The 26158-nt window shown below is 41.0% G+C and overlaps 1 protein-coding gene across 6 annotated transcripts in view; it reads left to right on the top strand.

Annotated features, from left to right (window-relative positions):
- Window positions 1–26005, top strand: part of arap3 (ArfGAP with RhoGAP domain, ankyrin repeat and PH domain 3) — a 352080-nt gene extending 326075 nt beyond the window's left edge. For 5 of the 6 annotated variants that reach the window (XM_072590229.1, XM_072590232.1, XM_072590234.1 and 2 more), the window contains 5 exons: window positions 2035–2070; window positions 6428–6491; window positions 19123–19260; window positions 22554–22592; window positions 25215–26005. In XM_072590229.1, the coding sequence (XP_072446330.1) occupies window positions 2035–2070; window positions 6428–6491; window positions 19123–19260; window positions 22554–22592; window positions 25215–25493 (556 nt within the window). In that variant the 3' untranslated portion in view covers window positions 25494–26005. The remainder of the gene's footprint in view (window positions 1–2034; window positions 2071–6427; window positions 6492–19122; window positions 19261–22553; window positions 22593–25214) is intronic. The other variant, XM_072590235.1, reaches the window with a different exon arrangement.
- Window positions 26006–26158: the final 153 nt, after the last annotated feature.

The raw sequence follows: 26158 nt of genomic DNA, 5'->3' as shown, positions 1-26158 counted from the left end.
GCCAGAACGTTCGAATAGCAACACCACTGGTGGGATATCTATCAGTGGGAGGCAGCTCAAAGCACCCACATTGGCCACTTGGCCTCACAGACAGTGTTCCAACTTGTAATTGTATGCACTCAGAATAAGAGCCCACCGCTGAATTCGACCTGCAGCTATTGGTGGCACTGCCCTGTCTTCTTTAAGTAGTCATGGTAGGGATTTGTTGTCTGTTACTGTTACAACTTTATGTCTATAAAGGTATTGTTGGAACTTCCCCAAAACAAAGATGACCGCCAAACTTTCCTTCTCTATCTGGGCATATCTTTGTTCGACATTAGCCAAAGTCCGGGAAACACTTCTTTGATGAAATGACCAGGATGGTTGATGAGGGCAGGACAGTAGACGTAGTCTAAATGGATTTCAGTAAGGCCTTTGATAAGGTTCCACATGATAGGCTGCTCAGGAAGATTAGATCCCATGGAATCCAGGAAAGCTGGCAAATTAGATACACAGTTGACTTGATGTTAGAAAGCATAGGGTAATAGTGGAAGAATGCTTGTCAGACTAGATTGCTATCTATATCAATGATTTGGATGAGAATATACAAGGCATGATTAATAAGTTTGCTGATGACACTAAAATAGGCAGTATTGTGGACAGTGAAGAATATCAGAAATTGCAGCAGGACCTAGATCAGCTGGGAAATGGGTCAAGAAATGGCAAATAGAGTTTAATATAGGTAAGTGTGAGGTCTTGCATTTTGGAAAGTCAAATCAAAGTAGGAGTTTCATGGTGAAGGGTGAGGACTTTAGGAGTGTAGTGGAACAGAGGGATCTTGGCATTCAGGTGCATGGTTCTCTAAAAGGAGAGTCACAGGTAAATAGGGCAGTGAAGAAGGCTTTTGGCACACTGGCCTTCATCAGTCAATGCATTGAGTATAGAAGGTGGGAAGTTATTTGGACTTGTACAGGATGTTGATGAGGTCGCACTTGGAATATTGTATTCAGTTTTGGTCACCTTGCTATAGGAAGGAAATTATTAAACTGTAAAGAGTGCCGAAGAAATTTACAAGGATATTGCCCGGACTTAATGTTGTGAGATATAGGGAAAGGTTGGATAAGCTCGGACTTTTCTCTTTAGAGCATAGGATACTGAGGAGGGACCTTATAGAAGTGTATAAAATCATGAGAGGCATTGATAGGGTGAATGCATTCAGTCTTTTTCCCAGCATTGGAGAATCAAAGTCGAGAAGGCATCAGTTGAAGGCTAGAGGGGAAAGAACAAAAGGGAGTTAGGGACAACCTTTTTCACACAGTGGGTGGTACGCATGTCGAATAAGCTGCCAGTGGAAGTAGTGGAGGAGGGTACATTAAAAGGTTATGGGCCAAGTGCAGGGAAATGGTGTTAGCGTGGATGGACATTTTGGTCAGCATGGACCAGTTTGGGCCAAGGGGCCTTTCTCCATGATGTAGGGCTCGATGACTCTCCGTGACTCATATGCTAACACACGTTCCTCTCCTCTGGGCCATCCTTTATTTATATAGTACATGACACTGACCCAGCTAGCTCAGGGCTGGCTCCTGGAGTGAGTAGAACCCCTGACACTCCTGTTTATACCTGTCAGCTAAGGCTCATTGATTGACCCAGGGCCCAATCAGGAAACTCATATTCAATGAGGTCCACCTAGCTCACCTCTTTACAGTCACTGCAGAAACTGTTCCAACTATTAGTTCATTTATTGTACTGGCTAGGCAACCAACAAGACCACATAGACTTCGGCATGGCCTTCTGTGTGTAATCGGATTTATCTGCACTCCACATAGTCAGAGCACTGTATGGTAGTTAACTCACAAAAGTAACATCCTAATGATTATTCTGGAAATGTTAACACACCTTTAACTTTGTAGACTCATCTAAAGGAAGAGTTTTTTGTTTGTCAAGATCTGATATTTGTGATTCTCTGCAAAAGTATTGTTTTATTTTTATTGAAATGTTTTGATTCTGTGCACTGTTGACTCTCTCAATAGCTGACCACTTCCCTTTCCTTTGTAGGTGGGGATTTACTATATGCTCAGATAAGCAGCAGTGGTAAGTAACAAGTTTTGTTCCTCATGCACCTACCTGCATCTTGTTATATTGGAGCAATCAGTCTCATTCTCCCCTGAAGCTGTGGTATTTCATCTTCTTTCAATCTACTTTCATAAGACTATGTGAAATAGGAACAGGAGTAGGCTGTTGGGCCCATCAAGTCTGCTCTACCATTCAATTGAATCATAGTTGATCTGACATTTCTTACAACTATTCTGGACGAAAAAATTCAGAATTAAGAATTTATCGATGACTATGAAACCATTGTCGATTGTCAGAAAAACTCAACTGGGTCACTAATGTCCTTCTGGGAAGGAAATCTTCCATCCCCACCTAGTCTGGCCTGCAAATAACTCCAGATCCACAACAATATAATTGACTCTCAACTGCCCTCTGAAATGGCCGAGCAAGCCATTTAGTTCCAGAAGAGGTAAGGGTGTGCAGTAAATTTTGGCCAGCCAGCAATGCCCATGTCTGATAAGTGATAAATAAAAAAACTTTCTTGCCCTTGATTCCCTTAACCCTTGATTCCTTTACTGACGAAGAACCTAACAATCTCAGCCTTAAATGTGCATGAGGATTCTGCCCGTATAGCTCTCTGTAACAAAGAGTTCCAAAGACTTACAACCCACTGAGAGAAGAAATTCATCCTCATCTCATTCTTAAATTAATACCTTTTAGACTGAGTCTATGTCCTCTGTTTCTAGAATCTACCCATGAGAGGAAATATCCTCTCAGCATTTAAAGTATCAAGCCTTTTCAGAATCCTATATGTTTCAATGAGATTACCTTTTAATCTCCTTTGACCATCCTAGTGAACCTTTCTGTGAAATGCCTTCGATGAAATAATATCTTTCCTTATATAATGTTTTCTGCAGTTTTTCTCCATTTAAGTAATAGTCTACTCTTTTGTTCACCCTTCCAAAATGAACAACTTTACATTTTCCACATTATATGAGTGTATTAAATTTGCCAAATTTTGCCAACTTAATTTATCAACATCCCTCTGTTAACTGTCGCATCCCTTGCAACTTGCCTTTCTACCTATTTTTGTGTCAACTGCAAATTTAGCTCCAATACACTCACTCCCTTTTACCAAGTCATTAATATATATTGTAAACTGTTGTGGTCCCAGCAAATGAACCTGGTGGAAACCATTGGATATGAGGGACCAACTTGAAAAAGAAACCCTGAATCCCACTCCCTGTTTCCTGCCCATGAGCCAATTCTCTATCCACACAAAATATTACATCCAAAAGGCTTTTATCATATGACTTAACCTTTTATGTCAAGCGACTACTGGAAGTCCAAATTCAACACATCTACGGGATCTCCTATATCAACTCTGTTTGAAAATTCCTCAGAAAAACTCCAATAAATTAGTCAGACATGATTTCCTTTTCATGAAGTTGTGCTGACTCTGCTTGATTAGATTATGATTTTCCAAATATTCTGCTATTAATTTCTAATTAACTATTTCCAACATTCTTCTAACAATAGATGTTGGACTAATTGGTCTCCCTCTCTTATGGAATAGATTGGCAATTTTACAATCCTCTGGTACTTCTCTAGACTCCAATGATTTTTGAGAAATTACAACCAATGCATCCACTATCTCAAAAGCTAGTTTTTTTTAAAGATTCTTCAGATGCAAGCCATTAGTGTGCTGGACAGTGTCCGTAGTTGACGAGCTGCAAACACGTGACTAGAGGGATTTGAGTGAAATCGAAATAACTGCTGAGCTAAAGCCAGCGCCAAAATGCCGAACAGTGTACATAGTTAATGAGCCGACAAGCCATCAGAGCCAGGGGACTTAGCTGCCTTTAGCCCCTTGAGTTTGTCTATTGCTACATCCATAGTGATGATGATGGTATTTAATTCGTCTCCTGTAATCTTCAGTATTAAAGATAAAGTCTCTGTAGTCTTACCAGATCATAGGGCTGCTCTCCCATTAGAGAGAAATATCTGGTGGCAGTTTAACCTGAGCGTCACCACATCTCAGGCAATGGAAGAGGTTAAAAAAGAGATTCCTTCACGGTAACCTGAGTCACTGCTGGAATTAAACCTATTCTATTGGTGTCACTGTGTATCACAAACCAACTGTCCAGTCAACTAATCTAACCAAATGCCTTTTAGTATTAATAGGATGTTCAAAGTATTTACCATCATAAAATCTGATGTAAAATATCTGTTTAACTCCTCTGCACATTTCTTTGTTTCCAGTAGCTGTTTCCCAGATTAATTTTCTAATGGGCTTTTGTTCATTTTGATCTTTATTCCCTTTTTTTATATATAGTTTTTACTCTTATTGTCAATTTTTATATTCCTCACAACTTTGCCCTGGTAGTTTACTTTTTCTGCCTTTACTATTTTTCTTGTCCTTCTGGATTTTGAATAATCCCATCTTCGGGACTTTCACTGAGTTTTGCCTCCTTGTATGCTTTTTCTTTCAACTTAATACTTCTCTAAACTGCTTTGGTTAGCCATGTTTGGTTTATCCCTCTCTGACAGCCAAGAACAGAGTGGAACTCATCAAGAACATCAAGGCAGTGAATGCTCATTGGAAATAACACCAAGGCTCACCTCAGCCGAGATTCAGTCCTTGATGTGGCTACATATGACCACAGTGTGCTAACCACCAGAATCTCAGCATAACCCAATGGGGTGGACAAGGCTGTGTGACAGCTAAGAACTAGCAAGGTGCTTGTGCAAAACATATATCTGCTGAAATACAGCTGAGAGACCATTTTGGTACAAATAAATGATCTCATATTCCCCATTGATCATATCTCCTTCCTTGATGATGGTCATATTTATGCCAGCCAATCTCTGACATGTCATAATTATGACCAGCATCAAGGAAGGAAATATGACCAATTGCAGAGTCAACAGAGGGGTCTTCCTGTTATTTGCAAATGTCCTCCTCAATCGCCTATACCGATGGGCTAAAGAGCTCCTTCTGGAGTCACAATGTGGATTCCATCCATCAAAAGTCATAATGACTATTACTTTAACAGCAAGACAAGTGCAGAGAATGGCAGTGTCCTCTGTACATGGCTTTCAACACTGGGAGGGTTTATGAGGCTTCCTCAAATTTGGCTGTTCACAAAAATTTGTCACCATCCTCCACCTGCTGCACATCAGTAAATTCACTACAGGCCAATACATGTGAAAAATGGTGTCAAGTGAGACAGTGTCATTGCATCAATGCTCACCCCAACCACAGAACTACACCCCTTCACAGAACCAAAGAAGAATCCAGTACAGAAGAAGCCCTTTGGCCCATTGACTCTGTATAACCAAAAATAATTTCCCACCACTGATGTCAGACTAACTGATCTGTAATTACCTAGACTATTCTTGCTGGCCTTCATGAACAAAGATGTTACCTTTGCTATCCTCCAGCTTCTGCACCCTCTCCAATGCAATCACAAATCCTATTGCCCAGATTCCCACTGGCGTGAACTTCACAGAATGAGTTGGGAACTATTCAACACGTTTCAGAGCTAAGACCACCCTGATGTTGAGCTGCACCAGACAAATGACATTTGCACATAGAAACCGAAAAGTTAGGAGCAAGTGCAGGCCATTCAACCCCTCCGTATGAGTATGACTGATCATGGAGCTCAAATACCTAAGCCCGCCCTCCTCCCATATCCCTTCAGCCCTTTAGTCACAAGAGGAAGACAAACCTCCTTCTTGAAAACACATAATGTTTTGCTTTCAACCACTTTCTGTGGCTGTGATGCCACAGGCTGCCTGGGTGAAGAAATTCCTCCTCCTCTCAGTCCTAAAAGGTTTACCTTAATCTTAAAATATAACTCTGGTTCTGGACTCCCCCACCATTGGGAACATCTTTCTTGTATCTAATGTATCTAATCTGTTAGAATTTTAAATGTTTCTATGAGATTGCTCCCTCATTCTTCTAAACTGCAGTGAATGAAATCCTAACTGACTTATTCTCTCCTCATTTGTCAGCCCTGTCTCCCAGAAATCAATTTTGTACACTTTTCCTGCACTCACTTTCTAACCTGAACATCCTTCCTCAGATAAGACTTTATTTCCTTATTTTCTAATTAAACTAAGAAAACATATTTTATATGTTTTACACTGCAGTATTTGACTTTGTTCTTTCTTTCCACCTTGTTCTAAAGATTCTGTGCTAGGTACTTGTACCTAAGATAGCTTCTTGTGCAGTAACTTTATACACTTTTCGCTGTACTCCTGTACTTTTGTACCTGAGGATCCGAGAGCTAACCAATTTCTTTCTTCCAAGAATGGTGATGTTTCATATAGCAATGATTTCTTCTTCACTCAAACTACTTGTCACTGATGATTTGTAGCTGTTCTGTTACAGGTTCTTGTGTTGTTCAGGGCAGTCGGAGATGTGGGATTGGACAGCCAGTATCCTTAGAGCTCAGGTAACAAACAACAAGAGATATTGTGCCTTTAATATAACAAGCCATGTTAAGTGTCAATAAATCACATTGTCGATGAAATGTTTGCATTTTTCTATCATATACTCTGAATGTGTTCTTAGACAGGAGGTCAGATTCTGATAAATATTGATTTGGAACATTGGTCCCATCATTTTCCTGTTTATTTGGTCCATTTTCTAATTATTTCATCGGACGTGTGCATCACTGTCTGGGCCAGCATTTATTTCCCATCCCTACTTGCTTATGAGAAGCAGGTGGTGAGCTGTCTTCTTCAACCTCTTGCTTTTAGTAGATGCAGAATGCCTTTAAGGAGGGAATTCCAGTACTTTTAACCCTGTGACACTGAAGGAACAATGGAATATTTCCAAGTTGTAGGGGATCTTGCAAATGATGATACTCCTATGCAGTTTCTGTCTTTGTGTTTTGAGATGGTGGTGATCGTGGGTTTGGAAAGTGCTATCGGAGGAGTCTTTGTGAATTTCTGCAGTGCATCTGAAAGATGGTACACACAGGTGTTACTGAACGTCAATCGTGAGGGAGTAGATGCTTGTAGATGTGGTGTCAATTAAACAGGCTGCTTGTTTTGAATAGTGTTGTGCTTCTATGGCGTTTTTGGAGCTGCACTCATCCATGCAAGTGGGGAGTGTTCTATCACAGTTGATAAATCATAGACTGGAAAAAGCACAGCAGGTCAGGCAGTATCCAAGGAGCAAGAGAGTCAATGTTTCGGGCATAACCCTTCTTCAGACATGAAGAATGGTTATACCTGAAAAGTTGACTCTCTTCATCCTCAGAAGCTGTGTGACCTGCTGTGCTTTTTCCAGCACCATGCTTTATCAATTTTGACTGTCCAGCATCTGCAGTCCTCGCTCTCTCCTAGTATTCCATATGCTCCTAATTTGTGTTGTGTAGGTAGTAGACAGGCTTTGAGTGGTCAGGAAGTAAAGTATTCACTGTAGGATTCCTAATCTCTGACCTCATCTTGTAGCCATAGTGTTGATATGGCCAGTCCAATTCCTCTTCTGGTCAATGGTAATCACCAGCACTTTGATAGTCGGGTATTTAACCATGGTAATGTCATTGAATACCAAAGGATGATGATTAAGTTCTCTCTTGTTGGAAATTATCATTGTCTTAACTTGTGTAGTGTGAATGTTAGTTGTCACTGAACACCCCCATGCCTTAAATGTTATCCATGTCTTGTTGCACATTTGCACAGATTGCTTTAGTTTCTCAGGAATTGCAAATGGTGCTGTTGAACATGTGCAATTATTAGCAAACATCCCCACTTTTGGCCTTAAGAAGCAACAAAAGATGGAAGACCACGAGCACTCTCCTGAGGAATCCCTGGAGTGATGTTCTGGGAGGGAGATGATTGACTTCGAACAACCACAAATATTTTTCTGTTTGCTAGCTTTGACTCCAACAAATGGAATGTTATCCCTGATTATCACTGATGCCAATTTTGCTCTGCTCTTTAATGCCACACTAGGATCAATGCTGTCTTGATGTCAAAAGCAGTCAGTGTCTCTTCACCTCAGGAGTTTGGCTTCTTTATTCATGTCTTGTAGCTTAATTGGGTTGACACTTCACTTTTAGGTATACCTCTACCCTCCTGCCTTCTTCTTTGAATGAGGGTTGATTGCCTATTTTGATGGTAATGGTAGAATTGGGGTATTCCAAACCATGATATTGCAGATTGTATTGGTATACAGTTCTGCTTCTGCTGATGGTAATTACACCTCATGAATGCCCAGTATTGAATGACTAGATCTATTCAAAGTCTTCCCATAGAATATCATTGGCAATTACTCACTAATGAATATAATTGTCCACCAAGAAAATTCCATGTCCTGGTTATGGTTTTTGTGGATCCTCTTGTGACTGATGAGCACAATCTTGTATTCACATCTCCAGCTACACATTTAGCCTTGAGACCATTGGCATTGCTTTCTCCACTTTCTTTTCATAGATACATAGATTAATACAGTGCAGAAAAGGCCCTTGGCCCATTGTATCTGCACCACTATAAATACTGCAAGGAGTGCACTAATCCCAATATCCTGCACTTATCCCATAACTTTGAATGTTATAATATTTGAAGTGTTCATCCAAATATATTTTAAAGGTTATAAGGTTTCCAGCCTCCACTGCCTTTTGAGGCACTGTATTCCAAATTCCCACCATTCACTGACTGAAAAAGTTCTTCCCAAAATCCTCTCTGAATCTCCTGCCCCTTACCCTAAAACTACACCCTCTCATGATTGACCCCTCAAGAAAGGGGAACAGCTGCTCTCTATTCACCCTGTAAATACCCCTCATAATCTTGTGCACCTCAATCAAGTCTGCTCTCAGTTTCCTCTGCCCGAAAGAAAATGATCCAAATGTATCCAATCTTTCCTCATAGCTCAATTTCTCTATCCCAGGCAACATTCTGATGAACATCTTTCCCATAGTGAGGCAACCAGAACTGCACACAGTACTCCAGTTATGACCGAACTAATACTCTGCACAACTCTAAAATTATCGTCCAGTTCTGAGGAATGGTCACTTGACCCAAATGTCAACTCTGATTTCTCTCCACAGATACTGCCAGACCTGCTGTGATACCCCAGAATTCTGAGTTGCCAGTTCAGCCTTTTTCCCAACCACATTTCTGTGATTGCACAAATACCATACTTCTATGTGTCAATCCAAGCCTTTAACTCATCAGTCTTACCTATTACCCCCTAGCATTAAAACCATACAGCCTTGCCTTTCTCTCTTGACAGGGCAAAAGTGAGTACTGCAAATGCTGGAGATTAGAGTTGAGAGTGTGGTGCTGGAAAAACACGAGGTCAGGCAGCATCCGAGGAGCAGGAAAATTGATGTTTTGGGCAAAAGCCCTTCATCAGGACCCTGAAGGGGGGGCAGAGAAGTTTTTCGAGGATGTTGCCTGATATGAAAGGTACTAGCTATGAAGAGAGGTTGAGTAAGTTAGATTTGTTTTCATTAGAGAAAAGGAGATTGAGGGGAGACCTAATTGAGGTTTACAAGATCATGAAAGGCATAGACAGGATGGATAGAGACAAGCTTTTTCACAGGGTGAAGGATTCAATAATGAGATGTCACGCTTTCAAGATGAGAGGTGGAAAGTTTAAGGGGGATACACGTGGCAAGTACTTCACACAGAGGGTGGTGGGTGTCTGGAACGCGTTGCCAGCAGAGATGGTAGAGGTAGGCACGGTAGATTCATTTAGGATGCGTCTGGACAGATGCATGAGTAGCTGGGGAGCAGAGGGATACAGATGCTTATAAATTGACTGACAGGTTTAGACAGTACATTTGGATCGGCTCAGGCTTGGAGGGCCGAAGGGCCTGTTCCTGGGCTGTAAATTTTCTTTGTTCTTTGTTGTCTTTGTTCTTTCTTTCTTGGCACTCAACATAGCTGAACGCATTGTGACCTACATCCTTTGCTGCAGATTGATGAATCTCTGTTCCATTGATATTATGTGTCCCCTTCCCCTGGCAGACTAGTTTAAACTCCTCGTAACAGCACTAGCAAACCTACCTGCTAGGATGTTGGTCGCAATGTGTTTCAGGTGCAGACTGTCCCATTTGTAAATGACCCACCTTCCCCAAAATCAGTCCCAGTGATCAGGAATCTGAAATCCCCACATCTTGTACTAACTCTTGAGCTATGCATTCATCTGATCTATTTGCATATTTCTAAACTCACGAGCATTTGGAACCGGGAGTAATCCAGAGATTACAACCATTGAGGTCCTGCTTTTTAATCTCCTCCCTACCTTCTGAATTTTTGATGCAAGACCTCATTCTTTACTTTGCCCATATCATTCGTACCAATATATGCCACGATCTCTAACTCATCAGCATACTTCCTCTTGCCGATGAGTATTCTTGAAGAATCGTGTCTCCTCATGTGAGAATTCCCTCCAAGCCAGTTTCTTTTGAATGAAGATCTCCGATATGTTAACATCTATATTGCATTTCATAAGAGAAGCCTTCAGAGAATCTTCAAAATGCTTCCTTTGTCCTCCTCTCATTCCTTGTTCTGGGTGAAGAAGATTTGTTCTGATAGTCGGAACTCAAGCACTGTAAGCATGTGGGTTACTCAGCAGAGTCAGATAACATGGTGGAGTGTTTCCTGAAGGTGAACATGAGACTTTGTCTCCACAGGCATGTGGAAGGGTCACTGTTGTTGACAGTTTCCTGGACAGATGCATCTGTGACAGGTATATTGATAAGAACAAGATCAAATGTATTTTTCCCTCTTGTCGGTTCCATCACCACAAAACCTAGTCTCAAAGCAATGTCCTTTAGGACCTGACCACCTCAATCAATAGTGCTGCTGCTGAACCAATCTTGATGATGGACATTGAAATCCTTACCCAGAGTACATTCTGTACTCTTGCCACCCTCAGTTCTTCCTGCAAGTGTTGCTCAACATGGATGAGTACTGATTCATCAGCTGAAGGAGGACAGGATGTGTAATCAGCAGAAGGTTTTCTTGCACCTGCTTGATCTGATGCTGTTTGGAGTTGATGTTTATAAGATGATCAGAGGAATAGATAGAGTAGACAGTCAGAAACTTTTTCCACGGGTACAACAGAGTGTTACAAGGGGACATAAATTTAAGGTGAAGGGTGGAAGGTATAGGGGAGATGTCAGGGGTGGGTTCTTCACCCAGAGAGTGGTGGGGGCATGGAATGCGCTGCCCGTGGGAGTGGTAGAGTCAGATTCATTGGCGACCTTTAAGCGGCATTTGGATAGGTACATGGATGGGTGCTTAATCTAGGATAGAAGTTCGGCACAACATCGTGGGCCGAAGGGCCTGTTCTGTGCTGTATTGTTCTATGTTCTATGTTCTATGTTAACTCCCAAGGCAACTCACTCCCAACTATATACCACTGTGTTAGCATGTTTATTCTGGGTCTGTCCTGCCAATGGGACATACCCAGAGATGGTGATGGTGGTGTCAGGGACATCATAAGGTAAGAATCCTTGAGGATTCTCATCTCCGATGGTTGCTTGACTAGTCTGTGTGACAGTTCTCCCAATTTTGGCATGATCCCCAAGGTGTTGGTCAAGAGGACTTTGTAAGGTCTACAAGGCTGTGTTTGCTCTTATCATTTCTGATACATTTCTGGTAAGTTGATGTCATGTGGTCTGTCCAGATCTGTTCCCTACTTAAGACTTTGTCATGATTTTTGATACAAATCACTGAGTTAGCTATACCAAAAGGCAATTCAGCAGCAACCAAATTGCTGTGTGTCTGGTGTTTCTTGGAGGCTAGACCAGATAACAGTGATAAATGCTTTCCCAAAAGGCTTTTTGTGAAGTAGGTTTTTTTTTAAATGACATAAGTTACGTTGGCTCCATTAGATTACCTTTCATTTCCAGATAATATTGTATTAAAATTTCACCATCAACTACAGAGTCATATAGATGTACAGCACAGAATCAGATCCTTCAGTCCAACTCATCCATGCCGACCAGATATCCTAACCTAACCTCATTCCACTAGCCAGCACCCAGCCCGTTATCTCTCCAAACCCTTCCTATTCATATACCCTTCTAAATGTTGCAATCGTACCAGCCTCCACCACTTCCTCTGGCAGCTCATTCCATGCACGTACCACTCTCTGCATGAAAAAGTTGCCCCCTAGGTCTCTTTTATATCTTTACCCTTTCACCCTTAACCTATGGCCTCTAGTTCTGGACTCCCCCACCCCAGGGAAAAGACATTGTCTATTTATCCTATCCATGCCCCTCATGATTCCATAAACATCTATAAGGTCACCCCTCAGCCTCCAATGCTCCAGGAAAATACAGCCCCAGCCATTTCAGTCTCTTCTTATAGATCAAATCCTCCAACCTTGGTGACATTCTTGTAAATCTTTTCTGGACCCTTTCAAGTTTCGCAACATCATTTCAATAGGAAGGAGACCAGAATTGTATGCAATATTCCAAAAGTGGCCTAACCAATGTCCTGTACAGTTGCAACGTGACCTCCCAACTCCTATACTCAATATTCTGACCAATAAAGGAAAGCATACCAAATGCCTTCTTCACTATCCTATCTACCTGCAACTCTACTTTAAAGGAACAATGAACCTGCATTTCAAGATATCCTTGTTCAGCAACACATCCGAGGATCTTACCATTAAGTGTATAAGCCCTGCTGAGATTTGCTTTCCCAAAATGCAGCACCTCGCATTTATCTAAATTAAACTCCATCCGCCACTGCTCAGCCCATTGACCCATCTGATCAAGATCCTGTTGTGATCTGAGGTAACCTACTTCGCTGCCCAAAACACGTCCAATTTTGGTGTCATCTGCAATCTTACTAACTATACCTCATATGCTCACATCTAAATCATTTGTATAAATGTCAAAAAGTAGTGGACCCAGCACCCATCCTTGTGGCACTTCACTGGTACTCCACCCAGTCTAAAAACAACTCTCCACCACCACCTTCTGCCTTTTACCTTCGAGCCAGTTCTGTATTCAAATGGCTAGTTGTCCCTATATTCCATGTGATCTAACCTTGCTAATCAGTCTCCCATGGGGAACCTTATTGAATGCCTTACTGAAGACCATATAGATCACGTCTATTGCTCTGCCCTCATCAATCCTCTTTGTTACTTCTTCAAAAAACTCAATCAAGTTCGAGAGACATGATTTCCCGTGCACAAAGCCTACCCCTAATCAGTCTTTGCCTTTACAAATAAATGGTATACAGTCCCTCAGGACTGTCTCCAACAACTTGCCCACCACTGACGTCAGGCGCACCGGTCTATAGTTCCCTGGCTTGTCATTGCCACCTGCCTTAAATACTGGCACTATGTTACCAACGTCCAGTCTTCTAAAACCTCACCTGTGACTCTCGATATCTCAGCAAGAGGCGCAGCAATCACTTCCCGAGCTTCCACAGAGTTCTAGGGTACACCTGATCAGGTCTTAGAGATTTATAAATTTTTATGCTTTTCAAGACATCCAGCACTTCTTCCTCTGTAATACGGACATTTTTCAAGATGTCACCATCTATTTCCTACATTCTATTTTTTCCATGTCCTTCTCCAGAGTAAACACTGATGCAAAATACTCATTTAGTATCTCCCCATCTCCTGTGGCTCCACACAAAGGCCACCTTACTAATCTTTGAGAGCTCTATTTTCTCTCCCTAGTTACCCTTTTGTCCTTAATGTATTTGTAAAAACCCTTTGGATTCTCCTTAACCCTATTTGCCAAAGATATCTCATGTCCCCTTTTTGCCCTCCTGATTTCCCTCTGAAGTACAGAGGAACCTCAATTATCCGAATGCCAATTATCAAAAAATCAGATTTTTCGAAGGAGATCTTGAGATCCCAATAGAAACATTGTATCTAAGGCATGTTTCCAGCAGTGATCGTGTCTTTTGTCTACAGTGAATAACAGGCACCGTCTCCAAATTACTGACGTCCCGCTCTCTCTCTTCCCCCACTTTCCCTGGTGTTTTACAGAGGGGTGTACCCTAAACCCCACCTTCCCCGAATAATCTCTCCAACATTGTCCTGTACAGGGCAAATGTGGAACCTGTCAAAAAGTTGTGTGTGTGTGTGTGCTATTTGGAGACTTACCCCACAAAGGCAGCTGCAGCAGCAACAACAGTCTTATTGTTGGTGTCCAATCCGGCTGCCCCAGAGAGGGGGTGGGAGCATTCGGAGTCTGCACGTCGGGGGAGATTTGAACGGGTTTGGGGTCGGGAGGGGCGCTGTTGGGTGGGGAGGGATCAGTGTTGGGGTCAGGGGCGGTGTTGGACGGGGTTGTGGGTGGGGGCAGTGTTGGATGGGGTTGCGGGTGGGAGTGCAGTGTTGGACAGGGTTGCGGGTAGGGGCTGGTGTTGGGGTTGGGGGTGGTATTGGACAGGCTTGGGGTCAGGGGCGGTGTTGGATGGGGTCAGGGGCGGGGGGGCGGTGTTGGGGTCGGGGCGGTGTTGGACGGGGTTTGGGGTGGGAGGCGGAGTTGGGGTCAGGTGGGCAGTGTTGGGTTCGGGTGGGCGGTGTTGGATGGGGTTGGGGTCAGGGGCGGTGTTGGACGGGGTTGCGGGCAGGGGTGCAGTGTTGGACAGGGTTGGGGTCGGGGGGCAGTGTTGGGGTCGGGTGGACGGTGATGGCTGGGGGTGGAGTTGGGTGCGAGGGCTCGCGCTCTGTGCTGCTGCAGTCTCCTGAACGGGGAGCAGACTTTTAAAACTCTGAGCCCCAGAGGAAAGGCATTTAATCAATTAACCGAGTAATCGATTGTCCGAATGAAATAATGCCCGCCCATCTCGTTCAGATAATCAAGGTTCCCCTGTGGGTTGGTGAGTATTCGCCACGGCAGATTCACCGCAAATGATTAGTCACTGCCAGTTTGCCACCAGCGTTTCTCCACTGGGGTCGTTTGACCTCTGGAGACTATTCGCCACCGGAATTATATATATGTACTGATTGTTTTCCCTCCCACCTGTTCTTTAATACTTCTCAGTCCCCTTTATTTATACAACTACATACTGCATATTGATTAAAAAAAGAGGTAAAATAAATATAATTTTATTCGTTTATATATAAAAATGAGTTACAAAGTTTCACCAGAAAAAGGAAATATAATTGTAAAAATCTTTATAGTGGCAGTAAAATCTCACATTAATATTAAACAATGAAATTTTTAGTTCATTTGATAGTTATGCACTATTTATATATAAAGATAAAAGCCAAAGCGATTATCATTTTTGCTTTTAAAGCATAATCAGGATTGGTGTTGTATTGATGAGTTGCTCCAACTGCAGCATTATGACTATGCATACTTTGTGCCAAATGAAAGAAACAGCCCCTAATTCTAATTTCAGGAAAACATTCTCTCAAAGTCACAATGGATATACTGTGGCCTGAGATTAGGTACCAAGGACTTCACCATTTCAAACATGCATACATACATTGAACGCTGCTTATTTGATAAAAGTATATACAATATTGGATGGTCAAGGAAGTAATCGTATAATCATATTTGGTAGGGAACCTTGGATACATCATTTAGCAGAACCGATGTGGTTTGTGGATGGTATGTTCAACATAGCTCCAATTTTATTCTCTCAGGTATATTGTATTTTCGCAAAAAGACTTGATGGGGTTCATCCAGTATTCTATATACTTCTATTTGCGGTATTTGCGATGGCGAATCGTCTTCAGTGGTCAAAGGGTGGTGGCTAATCGGCGGCGGCGAATCTGCTGTGGCAAGTGGTCCCACCCCATCCCCTGTATACTCCTACTGCCTTAATACTCTTCTAAGGATTCATTCGATCTCTCCTGTCTATACCTGACATATGCTTCCTTCTTTTTCTTAACCAAACCCTCAATTTCTCTCATCATCCAGCATTCCCTATACCCACTAGTCTTTCCTCTCACTCTAACAAGAATATACTGTCTCTGGACTCTAGTTATCTCATTTCTGAAGGCTTCCCATTTTCCAGCCATCTCTTTACCTACGAACATCTGCCCACAATCAGCTTTTGAAAGTTCTTAAAAATGTGTTCCTGGAAAAGCGCAGCAGGTCAGGCAGCATCAAAGGAGAAGGAGAATCGATGTTTCGGGCATAAGCCCTTCTTCAGGAATCAGGCTTATGCCAGAAACGTCGATTCTCCTTCTCCTTTGATGCTGCCTGACCTGCTGCACTTTTCCAGCAACACATTTTTAAGCTCTGATCTCCAGCATCTGCAGTCCTCACTTTCTCCTATTGAAAGTTCTTACCTGATACTGTCAAAATTAGCCTTCCTCCAATTTAGAACTTCAACTTTTAGATCCTGTCTATCCCTTTCCATCACTACTTTAAACTAAGAGAATTATAGTCGATGGCCCCAAAGTGCTCCCCCACTGACACCTCAGTCACCTGCCCTGCCTTATTTCCCCAAGAGTATTAACTTTTGCTCCTTCTCTCATAGGTGCCTCCACATACTGAATCAGAAAATTTTCTTGTACACACTTGACAAATTCCTCTCCATCTAAACCCTTAACACTATGGCAGTCCCAGACTATGTTTCGAAAGTTAAAATCCCCAACCATAACCTCCCTATTATTCTTACAGATAACTGAAATATCCTTACAAATTTGTTTCTCAGTTTCCCGCTAACTATTAGAGGGTTTATAATACAATCCCAATAAAGTAATCATCCTTTTCTTATTTCTCAGTTAAACCCAAATATTTCCCTGGATGTATTCCCAAGAATATCCTCCCTCAGTACAGCTGTAACGCTATCCCTTATCAAAAACTCCACTCACCCTCCTCACTTGCCTCCCTTTCTGTCCTTCCTGTACCATTTGTATCCTGGAACATTAAGCTGCCAGTCCTATCCATCCCTGAGCAATTTTTTTCTAATTGCTATGATACCCCGGTCCCATGTTTCTAACCATGCCCTGAGTTCATCTGCCTTCCCTTTTAGGCCTCTTGCATTGAACTAAATGCAGTTTCATTTATCAGTCCTACCTTGTTCTCTGCATTGTCCCTACCTGTCCAGACTGTTTGACTCTCTTTTCAACTGTACCAGTCTCAGCTTGATCTCTTATCTCAGTATCTCCCTGGGTCCCACCCTCCCCCAACACCAGCCCCCTTACTAGTTTAAATCCTCCCAAGCAGCTCTAGCAAATCTCCCTGCCAGTATATTAGTCCCTTTCCAATTGTGGTGCAATCTGTCCTTCTTGTACAGGTCACTTCTACCCCAGAAGAGATTCCAATGATCCAAAAATGCGAATCCTTCTCCCATACACCAGCTCCTCAGCCATGCATTCATCTGCTCTATCCTCCTATTCCAACCCTCACTAGCTCATAGCACTGGGAGTAATCCAGATATTACTACTCTCGAGGACCTCCTTTATAAATTCCTGCCTAACTTTCTGTATTTTCCCTTCAGAATCTCATCCTTTTCCCTTTCTATGTCATTGATTCCAATGTGTACAATGTTAAAAATCACACAACACCAGGTTATAGTCCAACAGGTTTAATTGGAAGCACACTAGCTTTCGGAGCGACATTCCTTCATCAGGTGATTGTGTACAATATGTACAATGACTTCCTGCTGGGCCCTCTCCCCCTTGAAAACAATCTGCACCCTCTCTGAGACATCCTTGATCCTGGCACTAGGGAGGCAATACACTGTTCTGATTTTCCACTGCTGGCCACAGAAACATCAGTCTGTGCCTCAGACTAGGGTGTCCCCAACACAATTGATCTCTTGGAACCCGATGTACCCCTCATTGCATTAGAGTCAGTCTTGACACTAGAAACTTGGCTGCTCTTGATACATTCTCCTGAGAATCCATGACCCCCTACATTTTCCAAAACAGCATACTTGTTTGAAATGGGGCATAGCCACAGAAGGCTCCTGCACTACCTACCTACCTCTCTTACCTTTCCTAGAATTAACCCATCTATGTTACAGTATCTGTGGCTTTTCTCCCTTCCTATAAATGCCATCCATCACACCCCCGTGCTCTTATAAATTCATCATTGTTCCTAACTGTTTCTCCAACTGATTCATTTGATCTGATAGGACTTGCAACCCAACAACATTTATCGCAGATATAATCCTCAGTAACACGTAAATTCTCCCGAAACTCCCACATCCGACAAGAAGAGCATATCATTCTACTCCGTGCCATTCTTGTTTCTTCCAATCTACAGACCCAGAAATAAGCACTGTCTTATTCCTCGATAAAACAATGCTCAAGGCTAACTTAATACTTATGGCTTATATTTTTAAGTTTAATCAAGACACATATCTCAATAAAACATCGAATGATGAAATAACCCACTCTACTCACTACTGTAGATCTACAGCAAGGTTATACTTAAAAATGTTCACTTATCTGTTTCTGTGCTGTGACCTCTCTCACACAGGTTACTCCAAGATCAGTTGTGAATTCCACTGTTTGCTAAGATTTCCTATACACACTCCGATGTCCAGCGATACATGAATTCAAACAGCAAAGGCAGTAATTGTGCAGGTTCACTGCTGTGTCAGTTAGCAGTGTGGGTTGGTTGGTTTCTCTCTCTTTCTCTCTCTCTCAGTCTGTTCATTTTCTTATGATTGTATGGGGCTCTTGTTTACTTGTCCAATGATCTCACCTTCCTGCCTCTACTTTCCCTATTTGACAGATTATTGTTCTGAGATTTGCTACTAAAATTTGTTATCAGTGCAATAAACTGTCAACATTTCCTCAAGAATAAAGAAGATCACTTGTGATTTATGTTTGGTTAGATATAGAAGGAGTGGACTTAATGGGATGAACAGGTTATTTATTTTTAAAATAGTTCTTTCTTGAGTGTGCATTCTTATCTATATTTGTGCATTTTGAGATTTCTTGTGGAATCCTATAAAAGCAGTTCCAGTTATTGGAATTTTGCAAATATATGCTTCAAAGTAGAGCCTATTGTTTTTTCAGGTTGTGAAAAAGAACACTTGAAGCAATGGATTCACGTTTCAGATGATAAAAATAAATAAAATAACTTGTATTTATATAGCACCTCAAAGCACCTTACAGCCAAATAAATTCTTCTGAACTGTAATCATGAGTGTAATGTAATCTTTCCTTTCTATCAGCACGATGATCTACGGCCTGCAATTCTGAGGCGTCATTCATCATCTGATGTATCCAAGCAGAAATTTGGAACCATGCCACTCATTCCAATTCATGGGGATGACAGCAATGCCATGATGTTGTCAGCAAACCAAACACTGGTAAAACTTGATTCTGTATTGTCGATGGTTTTCGGTTGCACATTACATAGGCTGCAGGGAGTTCATGACCAATGCACATTATCTGGCCACCTGTATCACTAAAGGAAGTTAAGGATGCTCCTTATCCAGTGACCTTATTGAACGCAGCAGTTGGGCACTGATCAGAGGGGTGCTGCAACAATAGCAGAGCAGCTGCCTGTTTTCATTGAGTTTTGTATAAATTCATCCTGGACATGACTGAAAATGAACATAAGCACTTTAGCTTCCTGTTTAACATATTTCTGATATTTTCTTTAATGTTGAAGTTATTAAAGAAGCTGGTTATTCAATGTGTAAAACAGGCTGCCAACCTGAAATGGTTGGTGTCACTTCCTTGCCTACTTTGAATTCAAAAGTCAATATTTCTTGAATCCATATTTATTGAATTATGATGATATTACTGATATCACTCTTCATTCCATTTGTTTAGCCACACAATAAAGTGTTTGAGTGATAGAGAGCAAGTTGCATCAATTCAGGGTTGCTATTTAGAGACTCATACAGCATAGAAACCAGGCTCTTTTGCTTGCCATGTTTGTGCCAACTGACAAAAATCAAACCACACTAATCTTATTTACCTGCACTTGGTCATTAGCTTACTGTTCCCTGGCATTTTAAGTGCTCATCAGATGCTTCTTAAATGTTGCAAGAGTACCTGCCTCCACTACCGTCTCAGGCAGCTCATTCAATATTTCTACCTTTCCCTGAGTGACAATCTTTTACTCCTCAGCTTAAACTTATGCCCTCTGGTCTTAGACATATCTGCCATGGGGAAAAGATTTTCACAATCTACCGCATTTAAGCCTCTCATAAATTTTTATACGTTAATCAACTTTTTTCTCAGCCTCCTCTACTCCAAGAAAACAAACCCAGCTTGTCCAGTCTCTCCTCATAACTGAGACTTTTCATCCCAAGCAACATCTGTTGAATTTCCTCCAAATTCTCTCTAGTGCAATCACATCCTTCCAATAATGTGGTGACCAGAACTGTTCGCAATATTCTGTCTGTGGATTATATAATTTCTCAGCCATTTAGCTTCAGTTCAGTCTCTGGTATACTACATTTCATTGTGGATGGTTACATATCACAAGCTATAAATGTCTGGTTATTGTCTTGTGTGAGACTCTCAGTACTGGAGTCATCCTTTTGTATGGTGAACGATTGCTTGTGTACAATGTATATTCTGATGTGTCAATTTTGTGCTCTGTTTCATTTAGGATTTTACCTCTGTTTACCACATGATCTGGACCATGAAACCATTGGACTATCTTTTCACAATCCCATACATTTGTAAAGAGATCTCAAAATCAGATGCAATGTTCTGATGCAATTTGAAATAACTGTTTTCATGCTTGATAACCATGCTCCAATACCCATTTCTAATTTTGTTCAAACAAAGCTTTTTGTATGATGATTAGGTGCTGAGAGTGTGTGAGAAAAATCTGTGCAGATCTGCTTTTGAAATGTAAGAGTTGATGGTGAGGGTGAACCATTGCCTAGTTGAGTAGCACAGTAGTTTCATATAACTGTCCAAGGAGCTTTGCACTGAAATATCATGGAGTTCACCATGGAGTGCATTCTGCAGACCCTGAGAATGAGGGTAGTGAGGACAGGGAGTAATGTGTTAAATACCTCCCTCTTTCATGCCCTGAATGGGTGCAATGGTGAATTATGGACTGTTGTCAGAAACAATTTTTTGTGGTACACTGATGTATTGAATATAAAACTATTGTACTATGGGTATTTTTCAATTGTCCCACCAAGAAGAATTTGGTGAAATATTAAGTTGCTGGATTACAGTTGTATCCTTAGGCATGAAACACATTGGTTACAATTCCACATCACAGCTCAGATGAAATCACACGGAATGAAAGGCCCTGTTGATTATTAAGTTGATGGAGTTGACATATTTCAGTTGATATGATCAGTTGGCCAGAGTGTTGAAGGGGGTGACTATAGTGATAGTGAATGCATTAGTCATCATCTTCCAAAATTCCAATTATTTTGGAATGATTCCTGCAAATTGGAAGACAGTAAACAGACTAATTTAAGAAAGGAACAAGAAACAAGGTAAAAATCTGTGATCTATAGACCCATCAACCTTATATCAGTAGTTGGGAAAATGCTAGAATCCATCTAAAAGGTAAAGGTAACGTGGCCCTAGGGCCATAGGGCTGCTCTCTCATTCCAGAGAAACAATATCTCATTTAACTTGAGGGTCACGAAGTGGATAAAAATCTGATTGAGCTTTGTCAGTATTGATTTGCAAATGGAAAATCATGTTCCTCAAATTTGTTAGAATTTTTTGGGAATAATACTGATAAAATTGATAAAGGGAGTTGATGTGTCTAGCATGTATGGTGTTCAGAGGCTTTTGATAAGGTCCCCTACAGGGGGTCAGTTAGCAAAATTAAAGCACATGATCTATTCCTGGGAGAAGCTAACCAATTCTAGGTCATTTGGAAACAATGTTTGCAGTGCCATTAGTTCTAATGCAAAGTCCATGTAGCTAATAGTAATGTGTATTTACTCTTTGGTTGAGTCTGATGACTCACAAGAGACCATTATCCATCTCAGATGTACTAAAACTGGCTATGAAGTGCAGTGCATTAAATCTTTGCTGTTTAGCAGGATTAAGCCTCTCCTCTGCTGAAGACTTAGTGTTGGCATCCTTAGTATCAGCAACAGAGACTAATACCAAAAAGAAGGTTTTGTGGTAGTGATCTGCCCAAGGCTTCATAGATAGTATGTTACCAGAAATTGTGATCACACACCATTATGCTACATGGAACTTTCTGCAAGAATGTTTTCCATAACCTATAGTTACACATATTCTTCACATGTGATTCAGAACTCTCGCTCCTTTCTAGCTCTTTCACCTTAAGTATGTGACTCTAACGTTATCACCGTGTTAACATATTTTCATTAAATCTGCTTTAAATGTATCTCCCAGTGCTTCATAAAAGCTGCAGTTGCTGAAATGTTTGTAGCCTCTATCAGGCTGGAAATTCCAGATTTTTAATAGCCTTTACGTAAATTCATAACTCCCTTATCTTGAAAAATGTGGTAAGGAAGCACGTCAGCCAACCTTGGACTCTTCTAAGAACGCATATAGAAAATTGTGTGGTCATGTGTCTTGTTTGCCAGTTACTCTTATGTGCGAGCTGAATGTTGATGACCTTCTTGTTGAGTTTCTGTTATGCATAATTGTGCTTCTTGCTTTGCTTATTGTCTTTGTCACCATTTCCTTCCAGCGACGTCTACATGCTCGGAGAACGCTATCAATGTTTTTTGTAAGTATATCTGTGCTACTGTCTGACAGCAGGGAACTGCAAAATTTATTTGAGATCTGCACAGGGGCTTTTAAGCATGGTTACATGATTATAATAACATGTTCAAGCAGCTCTATGGTAATATCATAGAAGTAAATTCACTTTGTTGCATTTTGGCTTTGTGCTTTTACTTGGTGGAAATTGTTGATTTATTTTGGTTGATGTTAAAAGTGCTACCATCAATGAAAATTTGAAAATTATATTGTGAAAGTGGTTTCACCATTTTTTATTTAAAAGATCAACATTCCAGGCTGCTTGAGGCCTTTATGTTATTATTCTTATTCGCCAAACTTATTTGGGCCATTGGACAGGTATCACAGGCAATATTACCAACTTCTGAATCACATCCTTAAATTATAAGGATGATGTCTAATCACATGGCTTTGAAATACATAGTATTGATGAATGAAATGGAGAAGCACTGGGGAAAAGGAAATGAAGTGGGGTAGACAACCCAGATCTTGCCGAGCTCAGTGCTGTGGAAATCTGGCACTTTCAGGGACAGTCTCATACCGAGGTACACATATTCAATAAGGTTCAAAAAGAACATGGAAAGTAATATTTCTCCCTCAGCAAGTCCTGTGACACAAATTTTTGGTGAAAAAGCAGGTTTTGAGGGAGATACAAACAGAGAGGTATTGAAACGTTAAATAAATGGGCAAAAAGTTGGCAAATGGAGTATAATATGGGAAAATGGGAAGTTGTTCATTTTGGAAGGGAGAATAAAAGAACAGATTATTATTTAATTGGAGAAAAGTTGCACAAAACTCAACACAAAGGGACTTGGGGGGACTTGTGCATGAAACACAGAAAGCTAGCACATAGGTACAGGAAGGCAAATGGAATGTTGGCCCTTATTTCAAGGGGTTGGAGTATAAGAGTAGGGAAGTTTTACTGCTACTGTACAAGATGCTGGTGAGATCACATCAAGAATACTGGGTCGGTTTTGGTCTCTTTACTTAAGAAAAGGTATCAGTTCACTGGAGACAGTTCAGAGAAAGTTCACAAGGATGATCCATGGTATGAAGGGATTGTTTTATGAGGAAAGGTTAAACAGATTGGGAGTCCACTCACTGCTAGATTCATTTAAGATGCATCTGGACAGATGCATGAGTAGGTGGGGAACAGAGGGATACAGATGCTAAGGATTTGGGTGACTGGTTTAGACAGTGGATTTGGATCAGCTCAGGCTGAAGGGCCTGTTCCTGGGCTGTAAATTTTCTTTGTTCTTTGAGTTTAGAAGAGAGGGGTGATATCATTGACTTCTTAAGAGGATTGACAGGGTAAAATTTGAGAGGATGATTCCCCTCATTGGAGAGCCTTGGAGAGAGGACATAGGCTCAGAATAAAAACATGCCAATTTAAGACTGAAACAAGGAGAACTTTCTTCCCTTCCAGAGGATTGACAGTCTTTAAAACTCCTTGTCACAGAGAGCTGTGGGATCAGAGTCCTTGTGGATATAGTTAAGGCTCAGATAGATATATTCTTCATAAAAAGGGTAGGCCTGTGAACATGAGGAATGTCAAAGGGTAGAGTAGGCTTCAAGGGTCAAATAGCCTTTTCCACCTCCTATTTCTTATGGTATTATTTGCATTGATATCATTTATGACTATCACAAACAATAAAGGATTCAGCACTGATTCCTGTGGTATGCGCTGCACACCAGGCTCCAATAACGCAAACAGACTTCTACCACCATAAGCCAGTGTTATACCTAACTTACCAAGGTATCTAGATCCCACGAGCTTTTACCTTCTTTACTAGTATCCCAGCTGGGACTTTGTGAAAGGCCTTGCTGAAATCCATATAAACTGATCAACTTCTCTACCTTATCCAAACACATTATCACCTGGACAAAATATTACATTAAATTCTTTAGGCATGACCTCCCTCTGACTATCCCTGATCAAATCTTGCCTCTCTGAATGGAGATTAATTTCCTCATTCATGACTTTCTCCAATAGTCCCCCTACCACTGATATGAGACTCAATGGTTTGTAATTCACTGGTCTATCTTTATCACCCTTTTTGTAAAGTGGAATGACGTTAGCTGTCCTCCAGTATTCCAGTACCTTCCTTGCAGCCAGAGACAATTTAAAATTTGGATCTTTAACTTCCTCCCTCACCTCCCACAGCAGCCTGGGATATAACTCATGCAGACCTAGGATTTGTTCACTTTTAAATCTGCCAAAATCTCCAAACTCTCCTTGCTTTTTATTTTATTCTGCTCAAGAACTTCACTGTCCATCTTCTTGAATTCTGTACTTGAATCCTGTCCCTGAATAAAGAAGTCAGGGTCATAACTGTCATCAGTAAATGAGTAGAATGGATTGGTAATATGTGATAGCAGGTAGGCATCTGACTTAATAATGGGGAAGAGTTGCACAAGCCCAATCCATGATAAATTTCTCATCACTTTACACTTTACATGATCTTGGACATTGCATGCCTCTATACAGCAAATTAAACTGATAAGAAAAGTGTTTAAACCTTTACTCAATGTCAATATCTTGAAGCAAGGTTTAGTTTCTGCCTTTTTGAGATTACTACTTGCATATCAACATTGCTTTGCCTTTTTGCAGCCAATGAAGATGCAACATGACGTGTTTGAACAGCATGAGAAGGATGAGAACACTAACAATGAACCTGTCTATGAGGAAGTGCAGGATGTCAGTGGAATGTTGTCAATTAACCAAGATATCACTCCAGTGGACACCACATCAATGTTGGTGGCACAGTTGAAGTCAAACTCAGTTGCAAACTCAGTTTCAACCTTACCAGCACAGGAAAAATTCTTGCAGGAACTGAGTTCTGCCATTCACAGAAAGAATGAGCTTCAACATGACTTTACCAATTTATGATAAATAGATATTTCAGCAATTTACTGAGAAAAAGACTTGGGCTTTTCTTCCTGACATGTAATACTGACAATAATGACAATACCACAGCCATGGAGGTTAGAAGAAGAATCATATCGGACTTGAAACATTAACTCTCCTCTCTCCGCTGATGGCCACAATCTGCTAAGTTTCTCCAGCAATTTCTGTTTTTATATCCTGGAATTAACAGACCAGATTTGCTGAAATTTGACAATAGCAGGGAAGGTCACAAAGCCAGGAGCAGTATGAGGAAAACAAAATCAAAATGATGTTCTTGACAAATGATATTTAGACCTCAGGCTCTGGCTATTCATCATTGACGATGTTTATTGTATCATATAAATATAATTGTGTTTTAGCTATGATTTTTAATGATGTGCTTAATAATTCGACAATCTTGTTAAAAGAAGATGCAGAATGTTTTTTGTGGTTTACATGACAGAATTTCTCATGTAAAACTAAATCAGTCCCTAACCATAAATTCAGTCCCTAACTATTAGCATACTAATTAGCATACTTGTGGAAACAATACAAATAATAAGAAGGCTATTATCACAATCTGAAAAACCTTGTACAGTCAGTTATACAAAGGACAGACAGTTACACGTGGTACTGTCAGTTACACATAGTCCTGTCAGTTACCCATA

The sequence above is a fragment of the Chiloscyllium punctatum genome, chromosome 20, assembly GCF_047496795.1.
Source record: "Chiloscyllium punctatum isolate Juve2018m chromosome 20, sChiPun1.3, whole genome shotgun sequence".
NCBI classification, from domain to species: Eukaryota; Metazoa; Chordata; class Chondrichthyes; order Orectolobiformes; family Hemiscylliidae; genus Chiloscyllium; species Chiloscyllium punctatum.
Note: the sequence above shows the minus strand (reverse complement) of the source record. Positions and strands in the feature narration are given on the sequence as shown.